This window comes from Phascolarctos cinereus, unplaced genomic scaffold (genome assembly GCF_003287225.1).
Source record: "Phascolarctos cinereus isolate Bilbo 61053 unplaced genomic scaffold, phaCin_HiC Scaffold_4;HRSCAF=312, whole genome shotgun sequence".
In the NCBI taxonomy this organism is placed as follows: Eukaryota; Metazoa; Chordata; class Mammalia; order Diprotodontia; family Phascolarctidae; genus Phascolarctos; species Phascolarctos cinereus.
In genome coordinates, this window is record NW_027555847.1 from 261,725,618 (window position 1) to 261,745,965 (window position 20,348).

At 36.7% G+C, this 20,348-nt stretch overlaps 1 protein-coding gene across 2 annotated transcripts in view; it reads right to left on the minus strand.

The window, feature by feature from the left end:
• The window catches only part of SLC71A2 (solute carrier family 71 member 2), an 84,664-nt gene that overhangs the window by 46,341 nt on the left and 17,975 nt on the right, over positions 1-20,348 (minus strand). For both annotated transcript variants that reach the window (XM_078153017.1, XM_021004550.2), the window contains exons 2-4: positions 10,550-10,645; positions 7,302-7,364; positions 1,598-1,725 (exon numbers count right to left, since the gene is read on the minus strand). In XM_078153017.1, the coding sequence (XP_078009143.1) occupies positions 1,598-1,725; positions 7,302-7,364; positions 10,550-10,645 (287 nt within the window). The remainder of the gene's footprint in view (positions 1-1,597; positions 1,726-7,301; positions 7,365-10,549; positions 10,646-20,348) is intronic.

Below are 20,348 nucleotides of genomic sequence, written 5' to 3' on the forward strand. Positions count from 1 at the left end.
GGAAATAAAATTTTTTGTAACTCTCTAGGACATAAAAAACATTCCTCACTCATAAAAATGAAATTATTTTCTTGACAAATTGCAAAAACGTTATTAAAACTCAGAGACTGACAATTAGCAAAGGTCAGCAATCTTATTATAGCTTAAAATATAAATTAGTTCTGCCCACAATAAACAATTTACACCCAAACCATTTTTCAAAGTGAAAATTTTTAAAAGCGTTAATTTATCAAAGTCTAGATGCCTATTGGATAGATGTGTCCATTACACTGCTTCCATTAAAGAGAAAAAAATATATACCAAAGCAGAGAGATATAGAAGTATGAGGGACAAGAACTAACTAGAAATTTATTATCCTTATGTTCAAAGTATAAATTGGGGGTGATGATGATGATGATAATGATATCTAGGATTTATACAGCATATTAAGGTTTAGAAAGTGCTTTACAAATTATTATGTCCTTTTATCCTAACAACCACCTTGGGAGGTAAGTGCTATTATTTTCCCCATTTCATAGATGAGGGAACTGAGGTTCAGAGAATAACTTGACAGGGTCACAAAGCTTTTAAGTGTCTGAGGCTGGATTTGAATCCAAGACTTCCAGGCTTCAGGCTCGGTACTTGTCTTAATCACTGCATCACACAGCTGCAATCACAGTCTAGCCCTTCTGACTCAGAACCATACATTTTTGGTAAGAAGAGATAAAATGTTAAAAGGCACACATTACTTGCTGGCCCAAATGGGAAGACATCTTTGCTCCTGAACAAAAACATCATAATAGTTCTTACTCTACTTGCCTAAAATTCGAAATCTTTGGCTCAAAAAAGAGAAGAAGTTCGTGGCAGAACAGTTTAAAAGAAAAAAAAGTTCAGAAAGAAAGAGCCTGCTTGTAACACTAAAATTTTCACATTATCTAAAATGAAGCCTTGGATGTTGCCATGTAACATCTTATGAAAAAATCTCTCTAGGTGGATTGTTTCAGAGAATGTTTTAGGCTAAAATGGTATCTTAAAGGATCTGTGATTTCATCAGCATGAGATTTGTAATGTGCAAAACACGAGTCTCTTTTCACAAAGAAAAAGACTAAATATCTGCTGCAAACAACTACAAAAACTGAAGGTGCTTTTAAAAACAGAAACAGCATTGGGGTCACAGGAGTTATTTTAAAACTTTTAAAGTATTCATTTCAACTCTCTAAAAACAGGAATCTCACAAGCTGCATGCACATTGCTTATAATAATTACTAACAACAACTAGCCTTTAGCTAGTGCTTGCTATGAACCAGGACTGTGCTAAGCACTTTACACTTAATATCTCATTTGATCCAAGATCCCAACAGCACAAAAATGCAAGTAGGACTTCAATCACAAGTTTGACAAAATATCCTGCCTTGTAACACTTATAAATGTGAAGTATGAGACAAGTCACTTAACGTCCTAAGCCTTGGTTTCCTCATCTGTTAAATGAAGGGATTAGACTAGATGGTCTCTAAAGTACCTTAAAATTCTAAATCTATGATCATTTCCTAATTACATTCAGTCTCCAAAGAACCCAAAAAGATCATTCAGGTCACCTGGGAAAGGCAGTGTCACTTACCATGGGCTTATTCTCATTAATGGAATTGGGAAACATGTGAAGAAAACTGTAACTAGAAGAAAAGGTTTTCTTCCCCATACATCAGACAGAGCACCTATAAGGGGGGCACTCAGAAAGGATAACAGTCCCTAAAAATAAGGAGAAAGAGACAAAAGTGAGTGCATACATAGTGTTTGTACTCTGAATCTAGTATCATTTAAAATCTTTTATTTGAGTTTTAAGTTTATGTGTCCCTAACACAAAATCATTTGAAGTATAAGCCCCTTCAACCTCTCTTCATACTTCACTTAAGAAATTGTTCTAAGCAAATATCAATGGAAAGGGAAAAGGACAGGGCTAGAGTAGTTTTCAAAAGAGATTGGGAACAGAGATGCAATTTACATACAACTGATCATACTAAGAGACTTTAAGGCACATCAAGGTTTTGTCTTGTGACAATTTTTGAGAAGCCTAAGAAGAATAATTCAATTAAGTTTTAATTCAGTTGGGATAAAAATGCCATGTTTGGCCCCAGGGGAGATAGAAAGTTTAAAAAAAATAAAAGTCCCATGATCACATGGCGCCTACAGTCTGAGAGAGAAATAAGACCAACATATGGATAATAATAATGCAAAATATCATATGTTAAGTGCATCAGAGAAGTATAAAAAAGCAGTAAGTTTGAGAGGGAAAATCGTTACCACCGGGGGTTCAGGAAAGCTTCAGGTAAAAGGTGGCATTTCAGTTGGCTTTTAAAGGATGGATAAGAATTCAACAGGTATAACAATAAAGGAAGTCACTAGCAGTAGAGAGAGCAGAGGGAGCAAAATCACAAAGAAGGGAAACGATAGAATGTTCAGGGACAGATACTAGTGCAATTTGGCTTAAGCATAAAAAATGCATTTGGAGGGAAGTAATATGAACAAGGTAAAAGCTAAAAAGGTAGAGAAAGGGTATACCAGACTGAAGAGGGCCTAGAATAGCAAAGCCAAGGAGTCTGAATTTCATTTGGTAAGCAATAGGGAGCCATTAATGATTTTTTCAGTAGAAGACTAGATACCTCCAGATCTTTCCATAGTGAACAGTATTCTGTCAATATACCTAAAAGAGTAGCTATTAAAGGGAAGGGGACAAAATTTTCACATTAAGCATTTCTGATAAATATAAAATATATCAATGACAATACAGCAATGATAAAAATATCAACAGGGGAATGACAAGAGTCATTCCACAACAGATGGGTAATCAAAAGAAATAAATATAGTTTTCAAAAGTGCAAGCTACTGGGGCAGCTAGGTGGTGCAGTGGATACAGCAGCGGCCCTGAAGACAGGAGGACCCGAATTTAAATCTGGCCTCAGACACATTAACATTCACTAGCTGTGTGACCCTGGGCAAGTCACTTAACCTCAATAACTGCCTCACAAAAAAAAAGTGAAAAAGTAAAAAACAGTGGGACATATATGTACTAAGTGGAAATTAACATAAACAACAGTTCCCATCTGGGTTGTATGAATGGAGACAATAAGAAGCCTAGATGGATTTATGCTACATTTCAGTCATAATGACCTGAGAAGTTACTATGAAAGAAAGATAGGAAGAGAACACAGGAAACACAAAGACATGGGGGAAGAAGCAGAGGTGATCTCAACCAAAGTTGCTCCAATGATCACTGGTCAAACTATTATAACCAGAAGAAAAATCTGTCACTACTTAGAATATATAATGATAACATAGCTCCAACAATTACAAAAGTTTCAGGAAAGTAAAGTTCCCATTCTGGCTCCCTTTCCACTAGAGACAATGAGCAAAAGGGAACAGACACAATCAAGCATCACAATACATAAATTATGGTGCCCAAATGATCCTTGTGTACCAAACATCACAAGCTACTCTTAAGGGATTTCTATCAAAGAAAGAAAAGGAATTTTCCTAAGGAATTCTTAAAGAGAGAATTAACTGTTATTCCCAGGACTAAGATGCACAAAAGATGCTTAAACCTGGAGAGAACTATCAGCCTGCTAACCAATGTGGCCTCTTAACATTTACCATTTCACAGGACTGAGTTCACTGAGCTCATTGTGTCTCAAGGCACTACCAAGAAGATGGGGAGGGGAGGAGGAAGAGGTTGACAAATACATATTCTGGTCTTTTACTCCCTCAAAATCCAACCATTAGGCTAAGGGTAATACAGGCATGTTGTCTCCCCCAATTAAACTGAGCTCCTCAAGAACAGATGATCTAAATTTTCTCTTCATATCCCTACATGTACTTTGATCAATGCTTTGCATGTGGGAGCCTAATAAATATTTTTCCATTCCATCTATTCCTTCTTCCAACGCTAATATGAATTTTATAAATGAATTTGAAAGATAAGTAGCAGCCCTGGGGAATAGGAAAAACAAAATATCAATAATCACTTGCTCAAAAGTTTCATTTTTATAGAAAGAGAAACAAACCACACTCTGATTCCCTCACATTAAGTCATAAGGCACATGCATTGTGAAACAGTTTGAAATCTGGACTTTTTTTTTACAAGCAGTTTTCTCATTTTGGTTCATTACAGTGTTTTACAGCAAAACTTTCATTTTCATTTCTCAAATTAAACTGAAAAATTTTGCTCTTAGGAAAATTTATTGTTCTCACATACCACAACAGATAACAGCCTATAATCTAGGGGAGGAAAAGGAATTTAAAACAACAACATACACAGACCTCAAACTTAGTGCCTAGAAAAGACACTGTAAGTCAACAAAATGAAAATTCAATTTTATTCTCCTACAGGATAATTTTCCTGGCCAAGGGACTAATGCACAATTTTTATAGAGATGGTCACAAACACCTTAAAGATTACTACTAGATATAAATTCATTATGAGGCAATACTTTCTATCAATCCTATACAATTTAGCTTAATTTAATTTAAACAATCCTCAGAAAGGGGGTAATAAAGGAAGTAGTCAACTGTTAAATCTTAACTGTCAAGAAAGGAAATTTGTCTGAGGCTAGGAGGCAGATAAGTCCTTGGGCATACAGAGGAGGAAGTTCTCTTGGTCCAGAAGCATACAAGAAAACAGCATGAGCAGTTATCTAAAAGACTATGAATTACCATTGGCTGAGATTTATGACTTTCCTGGGAAGACTGAGAATCTTGGGACTAGACTGTTCAAAATTATTCAGCAGAACTGTTTGTTATGGAGTTCTTGTGAACTTGAGGGAGGGACTTTCCACCCAAATTTAGGGGCACCAAGTACAGAAGGCAAGAGTAAGACTGGTGACCACAGACCGCAGAGCAAAAGAAAAGACTATGAATGCCTGATTAGAATGCAAATCAACTAAACTGAAGGGTAAGAATTAAGTCCAGTCAACAGCTCCTTTCTTCTTCCTACTCCAAGAGTTTAAATCTCAATCCCTTTCTTCAGAAACCCCCTAGACTGGAAGGGTATTTGAATGTTTATCTTTGTTTTTATGTGACTTGATACTGCTGATAAATTACACGTCCATAATAGTGATTTTGCCTAAATCTAAAAATTTGTAGTCTGAGATTGAGAGCAGGGAAGGTAGCCCAGGGGAACGGAGATTTCTCTTAGAATGACTCTGGCGTGTGTGCTGCACATCAATTAGAGAGTTTCTGCAATTTTGGTAATTACTGTGAACATTCCAGAGCACACCCACCAGACTGCCTTTTGACCCCAAGTCAAAAGGCACTGGATTGTGGCAGCTAGGTTGTACAATGGATACAGCACTATCCCTGGAGTCAGGAGGACCTGAGTTCAAATCTAGCCTCAGATAAGTACTAGCTGTGTGACCCTGAGCAAGACATTCAACCCTGACTGTCTTCAAAAAAAAAAAAGTACTGGATCACACCCCTACACCAAGATACAATGACAACAACAACAATAATAATAGCTAGTATTTATACATGTTTCCATATATACATGTGTTATCTCATTTGAAATCTCACAATAACCTAGGGAATGAGGTACTATTTTTACCCCCAGTTTAGAGATGAGGAAACTATGGCTCAGAGAGATTTAATAACTAACCCAGGGTTACAAAGCTAAGTATCTAAAGCAAGATTTAAACTCAGGTCTTCCTAACTCTCAAGTTCATCATTCTATCCTCTAAGTTCAACACTATAAAATGGGCCACCTTGTCTCTAGAAAAGAGGTTACACTTACTTTTAAGAAGGTCCTAAAGAAACAAAATTTTTCTCATCTTTAGAATTTTTTCCTTAAAGAGATTTTAATCTGTTCTTTTTTGAAACAAACATTTAAGAATGAAGATGATGAAAGCTACCCAAGGCTGATGATGGGCAGAGCATAGACTGAAGGACACGAGGACAAGGGAGTCATGAGTGGAATATTTTAAGTCATTAACTAAAGAGTCAAGAATTTTTAAAAAAGGGGAGGGAAGTAAAGCAGGGTGATAAACTTGAAAGGAACAGTGCAGCATGAAGGAGGACAGAATCAATAAAGGATTCAAAAACAGGGAAAGACAAAAAGAGAAGGGAATTTCCAAATTCAAAACTATGAAGATGGCACATTTTTAGGGGACGCCAGGGTGCTTAAAGGGATATCAAAACAAATATTCAAGTTCTAAAAGCAAAGATGAGGTGAAGAGTAACACTGTAAGCCACATACTGAGCTCCTTAGGAAAGGGCTAAGTGTGGTATGAATGTCAGTAGATACCTCTTCCCTTGTTTTGTCCTCAAAAAACACATCCCTCCAGTTAAGCCAGTCAATTATTGTACCCTTTACACACCACATTCATCCCTACTTCTATGCCACCTTTTCTCCCCTCCCTTCATTAATCCAAACCCTTTCCATTGCTAAGGCCCAAATCAGGCCCCACTATATCACCTTCTACCACAACTCTAGCCGACACCAATTCCTTTCCCCTCTTTGCTTCTCTGAGACTCCCAACCACAGTGCCAACCAACATCTGCCTTATCTCATGCTGCCAATGTCACATGGATAATTTTATTTCCAACAAATTTTTAAGCTCCCCAGCTGCACAGCTGCCTCTCCTATTTGAAGAAAAAAAAATTCCCTTGGAGGTAAAACAGCTTTGCACATGGCTCATTTCTATGGTAGACGAGGTCTGTGAGGTATCCCACAAAAATGTGCACAGGTCACAGTTTGCCGCAGAAGCAAATGGTAAATCCCAAATGACACTCCCTTGTGGGAAATCTGTAAAGTACAACTATAAAGCTCAAGATGCCCATTAATTTACGGTGTTGGTGTTTTAGGGAGATGTAGGAATACAGTGGATAATAAGACTAGATGCTGGATTAAGGATTCTGAATACTATGATTCTAATTCAGCTTTGCTAAAATGTTCTGTTCAATATGATTAGCTGCTTATTCCCTCTTTGCCTAAGATTCCATGAGTAGGTAAAGGTAATAACACTTATCCAGCTTCCCATATTGTGGGAGGAAAGAACTAAAAACTCCTGTAATTTGGAAACCCTTTACAAATTACCTAGCAAATTATTCATGAAAATCTAGTAAAACTACATCAGGTTCAAACTGTTATTTTAAGATATTAGTAAACTTGATAAATGAAGTTGCTTTGTTTTTCCTATGTAACTCAGGTCAGAACCTAAACCTAGATCTCCAGATGAAACATCAGTTGTTTCCCCAAGCATTACCTGAATCCCCTAGAGGTCTTATTTATAATTCTAGTTTCAGTCTTTATTCAACCCACACAAACAAGTCTTTTTTACCTTCACACCCTGAATGAGACCATTCATGAGGAAAGTATGTTGAGGAAATGTTTCATGTAGGACCTGCCAAAAGAGAGAGAGAGAGATGGTCAAATAAATTACATCACAGGTTGAAAAACAAACTTAAAAGAACAAAAAAGAAACCTTCTTTTCAAAACATACAGAGAAATTTTACCACAAGGTTTTTCTGCCATTATCCTCAAACGTACTGTCTTCCTTATATCCACCAAAACTCATCAGCATTTAGCTAAATATGGTAACTATCATGACACCTCTTTGTTCTGCGCTGTTCACAAAATCCCTGATTTATGTCAGATCAGGTACTATTTAATTTTGTCAACAAGAGATCCAAAAGTTTTCAGCTGGAATATACAAGTATGGGAATTGCTGAATGGTGCCAGAAGTCACACAACCATGATGATCAGGCCCAATACAATATTTATAGTATCTCATCACTGCAGCAAGGTCATCCTTTAACCCTCTTCTATTACACTTCCCAGTGGAGCCGTTCAAAACTTTAAGGTCTCAGTTTCAGCCTTCTTCCTCTGTCCCTCTCAAGCAGAGAACACCTCATATTTTGCTGAATATTAGAAGATATTTGTCATGAGCTCTTTCTCCCTCCCCCAATACTACAACTCAAAAACCCCTACAAACAAAGGTCTACTGACTCAAGTCTTTCAATAACTCAGATCTGGATCAATCACAGTAAACCACAACTGAAAATGAATGTGATTAATTATATGAAGAAATTCACATTTATGTATATCTGTGCACTGCCATCAAAAAAAAAAAAAGGCAATTCTCAATCTGGTCCAATACCTTCCTCCCATTTGATAGGTAAGTCAACTGAGATCCCAAAAAAGAATGATAAATTTCCAGGCTAGGTAACCTTGGGATTTGGTCAGCCCAGGAGACTAGCTGAATAACTGGTTTGGCTCCCTTGTTCCTGAGGCTTAAAATGTATCACTTTGTTTGCAATGATTTAACAGTTAAATTCACTGCTAAAGTAGGGGGTATGTAGTACAGAAGGGAGCCTCAGGTAGAGACTAACTGGTCAGATACAGTACCTAGGAAAGCTCTGGATAGAGCTGTTATTAGGGGGTGTATGGTGAGCCCTCTCAATGGGATAAGGAGTGACAGCCACTAACACTCTGGGGTTAGGGGGAGAGATGCTTAAGAAGCTTGACAGGGAGAGAAGGAATATAACAAAAGTAAGTATTCCTTGGCTCTTAATAATGGTTTTGAAAAAGCAGATCACCAACCACATTTGGAAAATGAAGATAAGTTGGTTTTGTATATTTAGCAACTGGAGGGAAAGGTGAATGTACTTTTGATGTTTGAGGACTTTGCCTGGTGGCACAGGGAAGAGGGCACTGAACTTGGAACTAGGATAGCCCTCAGCTGAGACACCTACTAGCTATGTGACCCTGGACACATCACTTCGCTCTTCTCAGGCTCAGTTTCTTCACGTGTAAAACAGGGATAATAAAAGCACCTACCTCCCAGGATTGTTGTGAGGACCAAATGAGGTCATGTATATAAAGCACTCTGTGAACCTTAAAGCACTACAAGAATGCTAGCTTTCTATATCTTAAGGCAGAACCCGTTTATAGACCTAGTAACAAAAGCACAGGTGAAAAGGACAATGACAGTATGGTTGGGAGCTAGGGAGAAGGTACCGATAACAAGTACAATCTCTGACACAGAGGTTTCACTGGAGAATGTCTTAAACCATTAAACTCTACTGAAATTAGAGTTATAAAGGAAAATAAAGGGAGCAGAAACAAAGATGAGGACTGGGAATGAGTGCTGGCAGGATCCTTGGGCTTCTGTCATTACCACCCTACCCACCCCTACCTCCGGGGTAGTGACTTCTTCAATATGGGAGCTGTAGTGTGAGCCAGCTTTCACTACCAACCAACTTGGAAGGCTGCATAAGTTCAAACAGCAAACTAATGCATCATTAGAACAAGCTAATGAAGATGTGATCTGCTGGGGGTAACTCCTAAGCTTTGTCAGTAATAGAGTTCACTGGCTTGGAGACCTAACTGAAGATGTGTTCTCTCTGCTGAAGTAGGAGACCCCAAATAAAGATTTCCCCTTTGCCTGGTGGCTAAAATGGGGAGTTTGTTAGATTTGGCCCCCAAAAGATAAATTCCTCTTTAGCCATTTATCCAATAGGAAATATCAAAAGAGGAAGTGAAATCTTAAAAAAATATATTTTTAATGGATTTGGTAAACAAGATTTATGCTCCCTTAACAGAAGTCCTGCCCCCTATCCATAAGGCCACCATGTGTAGAGTATAACTAATCTCCCCTTTCGGACAGAGCCCTACCTGAATGGTTTCAGGGTTTGGGGAGGAAAATAATCAAGGGAAAGAATACCCTTGCTCAAGTGGAGGTCATTCTCAGTTGTGGTAGCTGTTTTGGGGTTTTCTTGGCAAAAATACTGGGGTGGTTTGACATTTCCTTCTCCAGCTCATTTTATAGATGAGGAAACTCAGGCAAACAGGGTTAAGTGACAGCTAGTAACCAAGTCTGGATTTGAACTCAGGTCTTCCTGACTCCAGCCCCTCCTACCCACTATACTACCCAGCTGCCGTGAAATAACTTACCTATATGCAACATGTATTTCTACAAATACTTACTAAATACATAGAAATAAAAATATTCCCCTCCTCCCCTTAGGTAACTCAGCATAAATGTACATATTATTTAACTAGCTAAAATAACAGGTTTCTTTATAACAAAAGACAGGTCACGTTCTTATTAATTTAGAAGATCCTTAGCTTTCCTCAAATGAAAACGTCTCTATCTCTGCAGCTCTGGTATCTACTGTACTGTTTTCCTTCTGAGCTATTTTCCACAAAAGAGAGAGAACACAAACACCCACACAAGCTAAGTACTGTGGACCTGCCCTATAATACTGCCAAGACAACTCAGGCTTTCCCAAGTATAGCTCATCTTCATTATAATGTCCAAATAACAATCAGTAGAACTGATGCAAATGAATACAAAAACAGTGAGATTTAAAATCACTGGCAATAGCTATTGCCAAGCTAACTGCTACCAGTCCATCAGAGTCTGTCTGTCCCTCTCTCTCATATAAACACAAATACATGTACAATTAACCCACCCATAAACACAAACATGTGCAGGTGTGTGCACGCCCACACACACACATACACACACACACACACACACACACACCACACACACACACACACACACACACACACACTACTTACTATGAGCATAGGAGTTGTAAGCAGACCCCAAGCAAAGAACTCAAGGAAGATGACAACAACTGCATGGTATACACTAGGATGGCCAATACCTTGATGCTAAAATAAAAAAAAAAAGGAAAAAATATGAAAAAATTGTGACCAAATAATACATGACTTTCCAAAACACGACAGATTTCGAAAGAGTATTAATATTTTTTCTTTTAAACACAGGATAAAATAACTTGGGGCCACTCTATATCTCTAAACTATCCTTCATACTTAATGTCATTATGCCAGACACCAAGCTGGCATTGTATAAAATGTTAACAGCAAAGAAAATTATGAAAATGTTTAAAATAATATACTATTCCCTTATTTTTATTTTAAAGCTATACTTTAGAAATACATTACACAGTAATAAAACATTTACAAAAATAAAGCATTTTTATAAGACCAAAAACATAAAAGGGAATAAGAGCATAAGACTTTACTAATCAAAAATAAAAATCCTTTCTAATCATCTTGATTAGAAATATCTGTACATCTTCTACCTTCATATCAGAATACACCAATTTGAAAATGCAAACACAATACACTATTAAAAAGTCCTTCCCCATTACTAGCGTTTTGCTAGGGTAAAAACTGAAAGTAAAAACTGAAAAAGTAAAACTGAAATTTTTTTTAATCTTCTAAATTCATGGTAGAATCAAATAACTATATTATGTTTTTACTGACAAATTAAATATAACTCAATGGGCATTTTAGCCTTAATAGAGCATTTTGTTTTAAATTTTCCTTTATAAGCATTTAACACCTTAATACATAGCACTTAGTAAGAAAGAAATAATGCCATACCAAAAGAACTAAGGTCAATGTTTATTAAACAAATTTTGGTCTATTTTAAAATCTCTCTCACCCTCCTGTAATCCCTATTTCTTCTAAAGTTTTCAAACTTTGCCTTTTGCCATATAGCCCCTCCCTAGTCTATTGGTTCCAGGTGGATCACAGGATCATATATTTAGAGATGAAGAGATCTAGGACATGATCTATTAAAACCCCACAATTTGACAGATAAGGAAACTGGCCCAGACATGTTAAGTGACTTGCCCAATTAAGGTCACACATGTAACAATTAGCAGAGCTGGAATCTGAATATAGATTCCTTGCCTCCAAATTCCATCTTTCAACTGATCTATGAAGGTAAAATATTTCCACTAAACAATAATAGCAGCTAACATTTACATTAAGCCTACAATGTGCAAGGCACTATGCTAAGCCCCTTACAAATATTATCTCATTTTATTCTCACAACAAACAAACCCCTGGGGATACCACCCAGATGAAGAAGCCAAGAGAAACAGGGTTACACCGCTAGTAAGTACAAGACTGAATTTGAATTCAGGCCTTCCTGACTCCAGGCCCAATGTTCTATCCACTTGACCACCCAGGTGCCCTAAATACATGCATTAAATAATACAGTGTTCAAATTTCAAAATGCATACACCAAAAATAGTTTTAAAAATACTTCTCGTACACATCATGGTTTTATATCAGTATAAATTGCAACACTTCGTCTCCACTGACAACAAACACAACTCACCTCTTCACAACAATCAAAACCTGAGTGCTACAAATTACAGTAGCCAAGTTCAATCCCAAAGCAAAGATGACAACACAGCTCAACCAACTTCTCTGAATAAGAGAGGGACTATGGGTATGGAATATAGCATACAATAGCAGACTTATTTAAAGTTGGTAAGTTTTACTGAACTTTTTGTTTTCTTGTTTTAAAATTCTTTAAATTTAAATAAAATTCTACATAAAGGGATGGTTTTCTGGAGGGACTTAGAAGGCTTCACTTGGAAAGGTAAGTGTTAGAAAGGCAAAAATATTAATAGAAAATTATTTTTTTTTCAAATAAAGTAAAATAAAGTGGTTAAAAGGAAGATTTTTGAACCACTCCCTAACTGGGTAAGGAAAGCGAAACATCAAAAAAAGAAGAAAAATAGATAAAAAGATAAAACACTAGGCAGGGCAAGTAAATAGGAACACGTCTATTCCTTCTATGTGACAGCTTCTCACATATTTGAAGACAGGTTTTACCAATGTTCTTTCTTCTCTCAAGATCAAAATTCCAAGGTCCTTCAATTGCCTCTTACATAATATGGTTCTCATGACATAGATTCCAAACTTCTTACCATCTTGGCAACCTTCCTCTGGAGACTCTCCTTTGTATCTCTTCTCTCCTCATCCTCTACTATGCTCTCCTGAATTAACATATAATATCACACACAATACAAATGTGTGCATTACAATCATTATGAGAAAGCAACCATTGTCAATTTCTTTTCAGTATTTTGGAGAAGCTTTTTTTCCCTCTAAAAAATGACCTCTCAGAAACTGACACAGCCCCTGTCTTAACTAAGGAAGTACTTTCTCACAAGGCACCTCACACAAACTATTGTGATAGGGTTGGATTTATGCTAAAAATCCTTTAATAGTACAATCCTTTTTCTTCTTCTCTAGAGTCACTAAAGGTTATAACCCTTCATTACCCAAAAAAAGATTGTGTCCTTAACTGAAAGCAAAAGTAACCAAAAACCAGGGTAATGTTGACTAATACGGTAAAAAGAAAGAAAAAATTCCTCTACTCAGTGATAACACTCAAAAAAGATCTTTAAGGATTATCTTGCCTGAAAAACCAAAGCAAATTTCTGTCAAATTAGGAAAGCACAAGTTGTCATAAGAAAGAACAAAGCAAATATGATGAATAGAGAGAAGCAGACATAACAAGACTTACATTAACTGATGCAGAGTAAAACAGACAAGCAAATATATATAGTGACTACAATACTGTAAAAATGGAAAGAAACACAAAATAATCAATAATGAAAGTTGCAGAATTACCGAGAAAAAGGATGGCCCCAAAGAAGAAATATGAGAAGATACCTCCCCATCTTACTCCTTGGTAGAACTAGCAGGATCATAAAAGGAACACTGAATATATTTTCAAACTTCTTTAATGAACTGATTAGTTTTGCTGGGTTTTTTCTCCTCTTCTTCCTCTTTTTTATTTTTTTCTTTTAAAAAATATTCTTTGTTATATGAGATGGCTCTTTAAGAAGGGGGAGGAGAGGAATGCAGAGAAAAATTTAGGCAATGAAAAAACAAGAGATATTAATTTTAAAATTTAATAACTAAAGAGAGAGGAGCAAATGTTCACCACGACTAACAGATGTTCATAATTACACCTAGTATACAAAACAAGTACTCCCAGGAGTTTCGTTAAATATTTGAAACTTTAACCAAGGCCATGAGCTTCTGCACTAAAGTCTTCAGAAGCCTATTCAAACTGTATTACCACACACACCCCTCCAGAAAAAATTACAACTCAGAGAGGCAGCAAAATGGCTAAGGGAGGGATTGTATCTAAGTCTGGTTTTCTTTCATTACCTTCAAATGAGAAGACGAGCCCCACACTGAGTCACAGAATATAAACTGAAAGAAAATAAAATGTTTACAAGGAAGTCACTATAGAAAAATAGCATAAAACCAGAATAAGTAACAATTATTAATACAAAATAAAGACTATGGGTAAAAGAATGTCTGAAAAAATTATAATTCAGCATTAACTATAGCCAGACCCTCAGAAATGAGGATGGAACTCCTCTACAATTCCAAGAACAGAATGAAAACATAATAAATAAGTCAATTAAGAATAGAGTGGGGGCAGCTAGGTGGCACAGTGGATAAAGCCTTGGAGTCAAGAGGACCTGAGTTCAAATCTGGCCCCAGACACTTGACACTTACTAGCCATGTGATCCTGGGCAAGTCACTTAACCCCAACTGCCTCACCAAAAAAAAAAGAGACAGACAGACACAGTAAAGCAAATGAATGGTACAATAATAACAGTCAAGTCAAAAGACAGTATAATCAGAAAAATACAAGTCTGTAAATCCAAAACCAAATAAGCTCAGACAAAAATGCTAAGTCTCATTTGTCTCCAATAAAAATATAATGAAACAAAAAAATCTGGATAATTCTTTAAAAAGCACAAAGGAAAATTGCCACAAAATATTAGTACCTACAGCAGACAGACAAAATCCACAGGTCACTACAAGAAGATGCTATACCCCAGGTTTAACTTACCCAGAAATGTGGTTGCCAAGATGCAGGGCTCACAAGGCAAAAACAAAAGTATTTTAAACAATCAGAGACACACAGCTTACATACCAGAGAACTACAGTCAAAACTGCCTGGGATGACTTACTATGAACAAGGTAGAAGCGGAAAATCTGGAATATGATATATACTAAGGAAAATAAATTCAGCTTGCACCCAAGGATTACATCCTTAAGAAATGAGCATAATCATATCCTATCAATTTGTGAACTGACGTGTAAGCATTCCTTCTGATAAAATCTGAGTTGGACATTCCTAAAAATGCAAACAGCACACAAAGGAAATTTAAGGAGAAAAAAAAAGTAAGCAAGTTTTATCAGTTCAAAAGGGCTAACTCATAATCTAATGTTTTACATACCAAAAGAGGGGGGGAAATTGTCCCTTGAAAGTGTCCTTCCCTGGGTTTTCAACAAGAAACACTCTTGAGTGACAGTTCTCAAACTTTTTGGTCTCAAGACCTTGTTACACTCTTAAAAATGATTATGGGTCCCTCTACACACTTAAAAACTACTGAAGACTCCTAAGAACTTCTGTTTGTTTAGGTTATATCCATAAATATTTACCATATTAGAAATTAAAACTGATACTTTTTAATATTCATCCATTTAAAATAAACCCATTATGTTAACATAGCATTTTATGAAAACACTATATTTTCCAAAACAAAAAAATTAATGAGAAGAGTGACACTGTCTTCATATTCATGCAAATCTCATGAAGGTGTTCTAGCTTAATAGGGCACAGCTGGATTCTCCTATCTGCTTCTGCATTCATTTTGTTGCAATGTTGTTTCAGTTGAAGTATATGAAGAAAATCCAGCCTCACACAGATATGTTAGTTGGAAATGGAAGAAGTACTTTAATAGGCAAATAATTTTGACCTCAAGGATCCCCTGAAAGGGCTTCAGGGATCCTCAGTTCCAAGGCATACTCTCCTAGAAACCTCCTACCATGCTTATGCGTTGAACCACTGAGTTCAGCTAGTCAACAAGTAGTTCTGAATCTGACCATATTATAATCTAACCTATCTCTCTAACTTCTTCACAAGAATAATATGACATATGATCAAAAACTTTGCTAAAGTCTAAACAAACTATATCTGCAAAATTCCCCTCATCTACAACTTTGGTAATTCCGTCCAAAAAAAAAAAAAAAGGAAATGGGGTTAGTCTGCCATAGCTCATTCTTGATGAAGCCATGACTCTTCATAATAACTGCTTTCCCCTTCTAACTATTCACCAACTGCCTATTTAATAATCCTTTCTAGAATTTTTCCAGGAATTAAAGTCAAACTGATTGGCCTAGATTAGTTAGCAGACTTGATTCTCTCTCCTTTTTCTGAAAATCAGGACAGCATCTGTTTCTCTAATCTTATGGTATCTCTCCTGTTTTTCATGAGCTCTGAAATAGTATTGACAGTGACTCAGCAATGATATCCCCCAGCTCTTTCAGGACCTGAGGACACAGCTCATATGGGCCAGGTGACTGACATGAATTCATCAAGAACAGTTACAGTGCTCTCTTAAGATATCCTCACTCATCCTGGCTATCAGCTCTCTATTACTCATTTCTGTTGTATCATTTCCAGTGTAAAAGGTCATTCTCCTTTGCAGAGAAAACAAATTAAATAAGAGAGGAGTAGCTCTGCATTCTCCCTATCATCACTTATCCAATTCACCCCAAGCAAAGGTCTTATACTTTCTCTGACCCTCAGAGAACGTATGTATTTTCCCCAATATAACATTTTTTTTTACATCTTTAAAAAATATTTTATTGTGCAACATGTTATTCTTTGATCACAATCATTTGTTTGGCACAGTTTGGCATTGAAATCACAAGATTTTGACACATGTTAAATTTTTTTGGTCATGGAAACCATATATTGCATTGGGTATTAATTAATTAAAAGCATTCCTTTAGCAGAAAATCCATTTTTTCCAAATCTAGCCTTGATTATAAACCCTAAGTTTTCTTTTTTTAAATATATTTTTATTTTGCTAAATATTTCTCAAATACATTTTTTAAAATTTTTACTAACATAACTCTTAAGGGGGAAAAAAGCCCTTTTTGTTGGCTTTAACTTCCCTTGCTAATTTCACAGCATTGTGAAATTTAGCATTCATCACACAATGCACAAAGTAACATGTCACACTCTTGTACACGAAGCCCACCATTTGCTCTTATATCATTCTTCCATACATTTGTTTCTTTCTTTTTCATCTAAATTGGCTGTTGATCCTACCTGTTAGTATCTACATCTGGTCTTTTCAAACAAAGCCCATTTTTCCTCCTCACTGAAACTGTTTTCCTCTGTGTCTTCAGAATCTCATCTTGTACAATTCCCATTCCTCCTGGCCTAAATTTCCCTGAAGCATTTACATCCATGGGATCTTACCTAGCATTCTTTGAAATCCACTGAATCTGCTTTCCCAAAAATCAAGGGTGTGTCTGGATAACTGAAGTATCCCATCATTACTATATCCTCTATGTCAAGTGCGTGATATTTCACAAACTCCTCAACTATTTCTTCATTCTGTCCAAGTGGTCTATAGTATACTCCAATGACAATATCACTTCTATTTCTTCCTACTCCAACCTCTCTCTGTCAAGCTTCTCTTGTCATGTTATAGGTGAGGTAACTAGAGACCAGAAAAGTTACATACCCCATCAAAGAAGCTGAAAAGCAGAACTGGAATTTTAACCCAGATTTTCTTTCTCCTATCCCAATGTGGTCCAAACACCACAGTTTGCTGCTAAAAATCAACAGGTCATTACTTGCAGTGTTAACACTGGATTTTCTAAGCAAACAAATGGGCTCGACAAAAATACCACGCCAATAAATGAATGCAAAAAGAGCGTTCCATCTTGCTCTCTTTGCACATGCCCTTTGCGAAGGCTCTCTTCCATGAAATCAGCTCCACCTATTTATAATCCCTAGCTTCCTTCAAGACTCAAGTTTCTGTACCCTCCCTCTTATGAGGTAAGCCTTTTGTGATATCCCTAGATGTTAGACATTCTCTCCCACTTTCTATTATCTCATTCCCTCTGCAAATTCAGACAAGTAGGACAGTATTGAAAATAACACAATGTATAATGGGCATCATATTGCTTGCCTCCTCGATGGGTGAGGGAGGGGCTTGAGGGAAGAAATTTGGAACTGAAAATAAAAATTTGTTAACAAAGAAAATAGCACTGAATTTATTGTATCTTTGGAGGGAGAAACAAGCTCTTCTTTTTCCATTCTGATTTGTATATGGAAATTCTCATTTTATTTGGTGCTTGTTAATTTCATAATTTTTATGAAAAATAAATTTTAATTTTAAAAATTTTTCTTGTATTTATATCTTTTTAGTTCACTATATTCCCCAGTGGAATATAACCTCCTTAGTGTCAAGGATGAAAGCATAGATTCTTAACCTGAAATTAATGAACTTGGGTTTTTTTAATATGTTGATATATGTTATAATTGGCTTCCTTAGTAACTTAGGTATTCTATTTTGTGCAATTAAAAACATCATTCTGAGAAAGGGGAAGGGAATAAGCATTTATATAGCATCTACTACGGCCAGGCACCACACTAAGCCCTTTAAAAAATATTCTCCCATCTGATCTCACAACAACCCTGCAAGGTAGCTGCATTATTATCCCCATCTTACAGTTGAGGAAACTGAAGCAAACAGAAGTTAAGTGACTTGCCCAAGGTCACATGGTTAGTACATGAGGCTGGATTTGTAAGAAGGTCTTCATGACTCCAGGTCCAACGCTCTACCCACTGCACCACCTAGTTGCCTCAAGAAGAGGTCCCTAAGCTTCATCAGATAATTGCTGCTCAGTCATTTCAGTCGTGTCTCATTCTTCATGACTCCACTTGAGGTTTTCTTGGCAGAGACACTGGAATGGTTTGCCACTTCCTTCTCCACTTCATTTTTACAGATGAGGACACTGAAGCAAACGGGATTAAGTGACTTGCCCAGGGTCACACAGTAGCAAGCTTCTGAGGTCAAATTTGAATTCAGGAAGCTAAGTCTTCTTGACTTCAGGCTGGGCACCTTACCCACCACACCACCTCACTGCCCCCTAAGTTATCAGACTGACAAAAGAGTGATACGAAAATTTCTTTTAAAAAAAGATTATAGGGGCAGGTAGGTTGCACAGTGGATAGAGCACCACCCCTGAAGGCAGGAGGACCTGAGTTCAAATCTGGCCTCAGATCAAACACTTGACACTTAATAGTTGTGTGACCCTGGGCAAGTCACTTAACCCCAACTGCCCTTAAAAAAATAAAAGGTTATGAACTCCTGCTCTAGAAAAGCATTTGACAACCTGACCCCTTCCTATATTCCCAGTGTTCTTACTCTAGGATGTATTGACAATGCTGTTCCTCACCTAGGACACTGCATCTTCCAACTGACTCCTTGCATTTTCATTGGCTGGTTTCCATGCCTAGGATGCCCTCACTCCTCGCCTCCTGGCTTCCCTGGTGGCTTCCTTCATGATTCAGCTCCAATCTCACCTCTACTGCAAGAGGCCTCTCCCAACCCTCTTGTTTAAATCTGTGTGTTTATAGCTGGTAGAATGTGAACTCCTTGAGAGCAGGAACTGGGGGATCAGGAGAAGGGTGGTTTGTTCAGTTTTGTTTTACTCTTTTTGTACCCCCAGCACTTTGCTCAGTGCCTGACATATTTATAATAAGCACATGCTTGATGACTGGCATCAAATATCAGAGAATAAGGAGACAAAAAGAGGAATTGTTATCTGTCCTATACTTTGAGTGCGTGGGCTCATAGGTTTTAGGCTTTATATGAATTTCAGCAATCATTTGGTTCAACTCCCTGATTTTATAAGGAAATTGAGATCCATAATTACATAGGTAGTAAACAGCAGAAGGAGAATTCAAATCCAAGTCCTTGCAATTCCAAATGCAGTCTAGAATTCCAGATTCTTTGCACTGCCCTCCACACCAAAGTATTACTATAATCTCCCTGTTTTAACAATGTTGCAAAGAAAACTATTTGCCAATCCCTCATCCTCCCTTTCAGGATACTTCGGCCAATAGAGGTTAAATAACCAATTGTTAAATTTTCAGCATAAGTATTTACATCTAGGAAATTAGCAAACCCTACAAATCTGGGTTTGATTTACTGTTTTGTTGATTAGACTTAATAAAGTGATGGAGAAAATGTTAATAATGCAAGGGGGGAGGGGAGTAGAGCCTGCTGTACCAGCATATCTCAGAATAAGTCTTTCCCCAAGTGTTTGAAACAACAAAGACTCTTCTAAATTTATAAGTCCACATGCTTCTGAAGCAGTTATCACCAAGCTTTTTTGGTAGTATATCAATTTCAGTTTAAAGTTTCTGAGCATTCACTATAAATATATAAGTAGACATTTATTTATAAATTATATATACATACTATCCTAATGTATTATACATACTGTAAAATACAAAAAAGTTAAATGATGTGAAAGACAAAATAAAATCTCTTAATAGCATTCATTTACCATATAAAAAGGCTTTTTACTCACAAAAATATTAATATTTTAGTGAGAACAATGTGATTTAAGAGGCTTCATTATTTTTTAAAATCATGGTTTGATACTTGGTGATAAGGCAATTCAAAAGTCGGTTCGAAGTCAA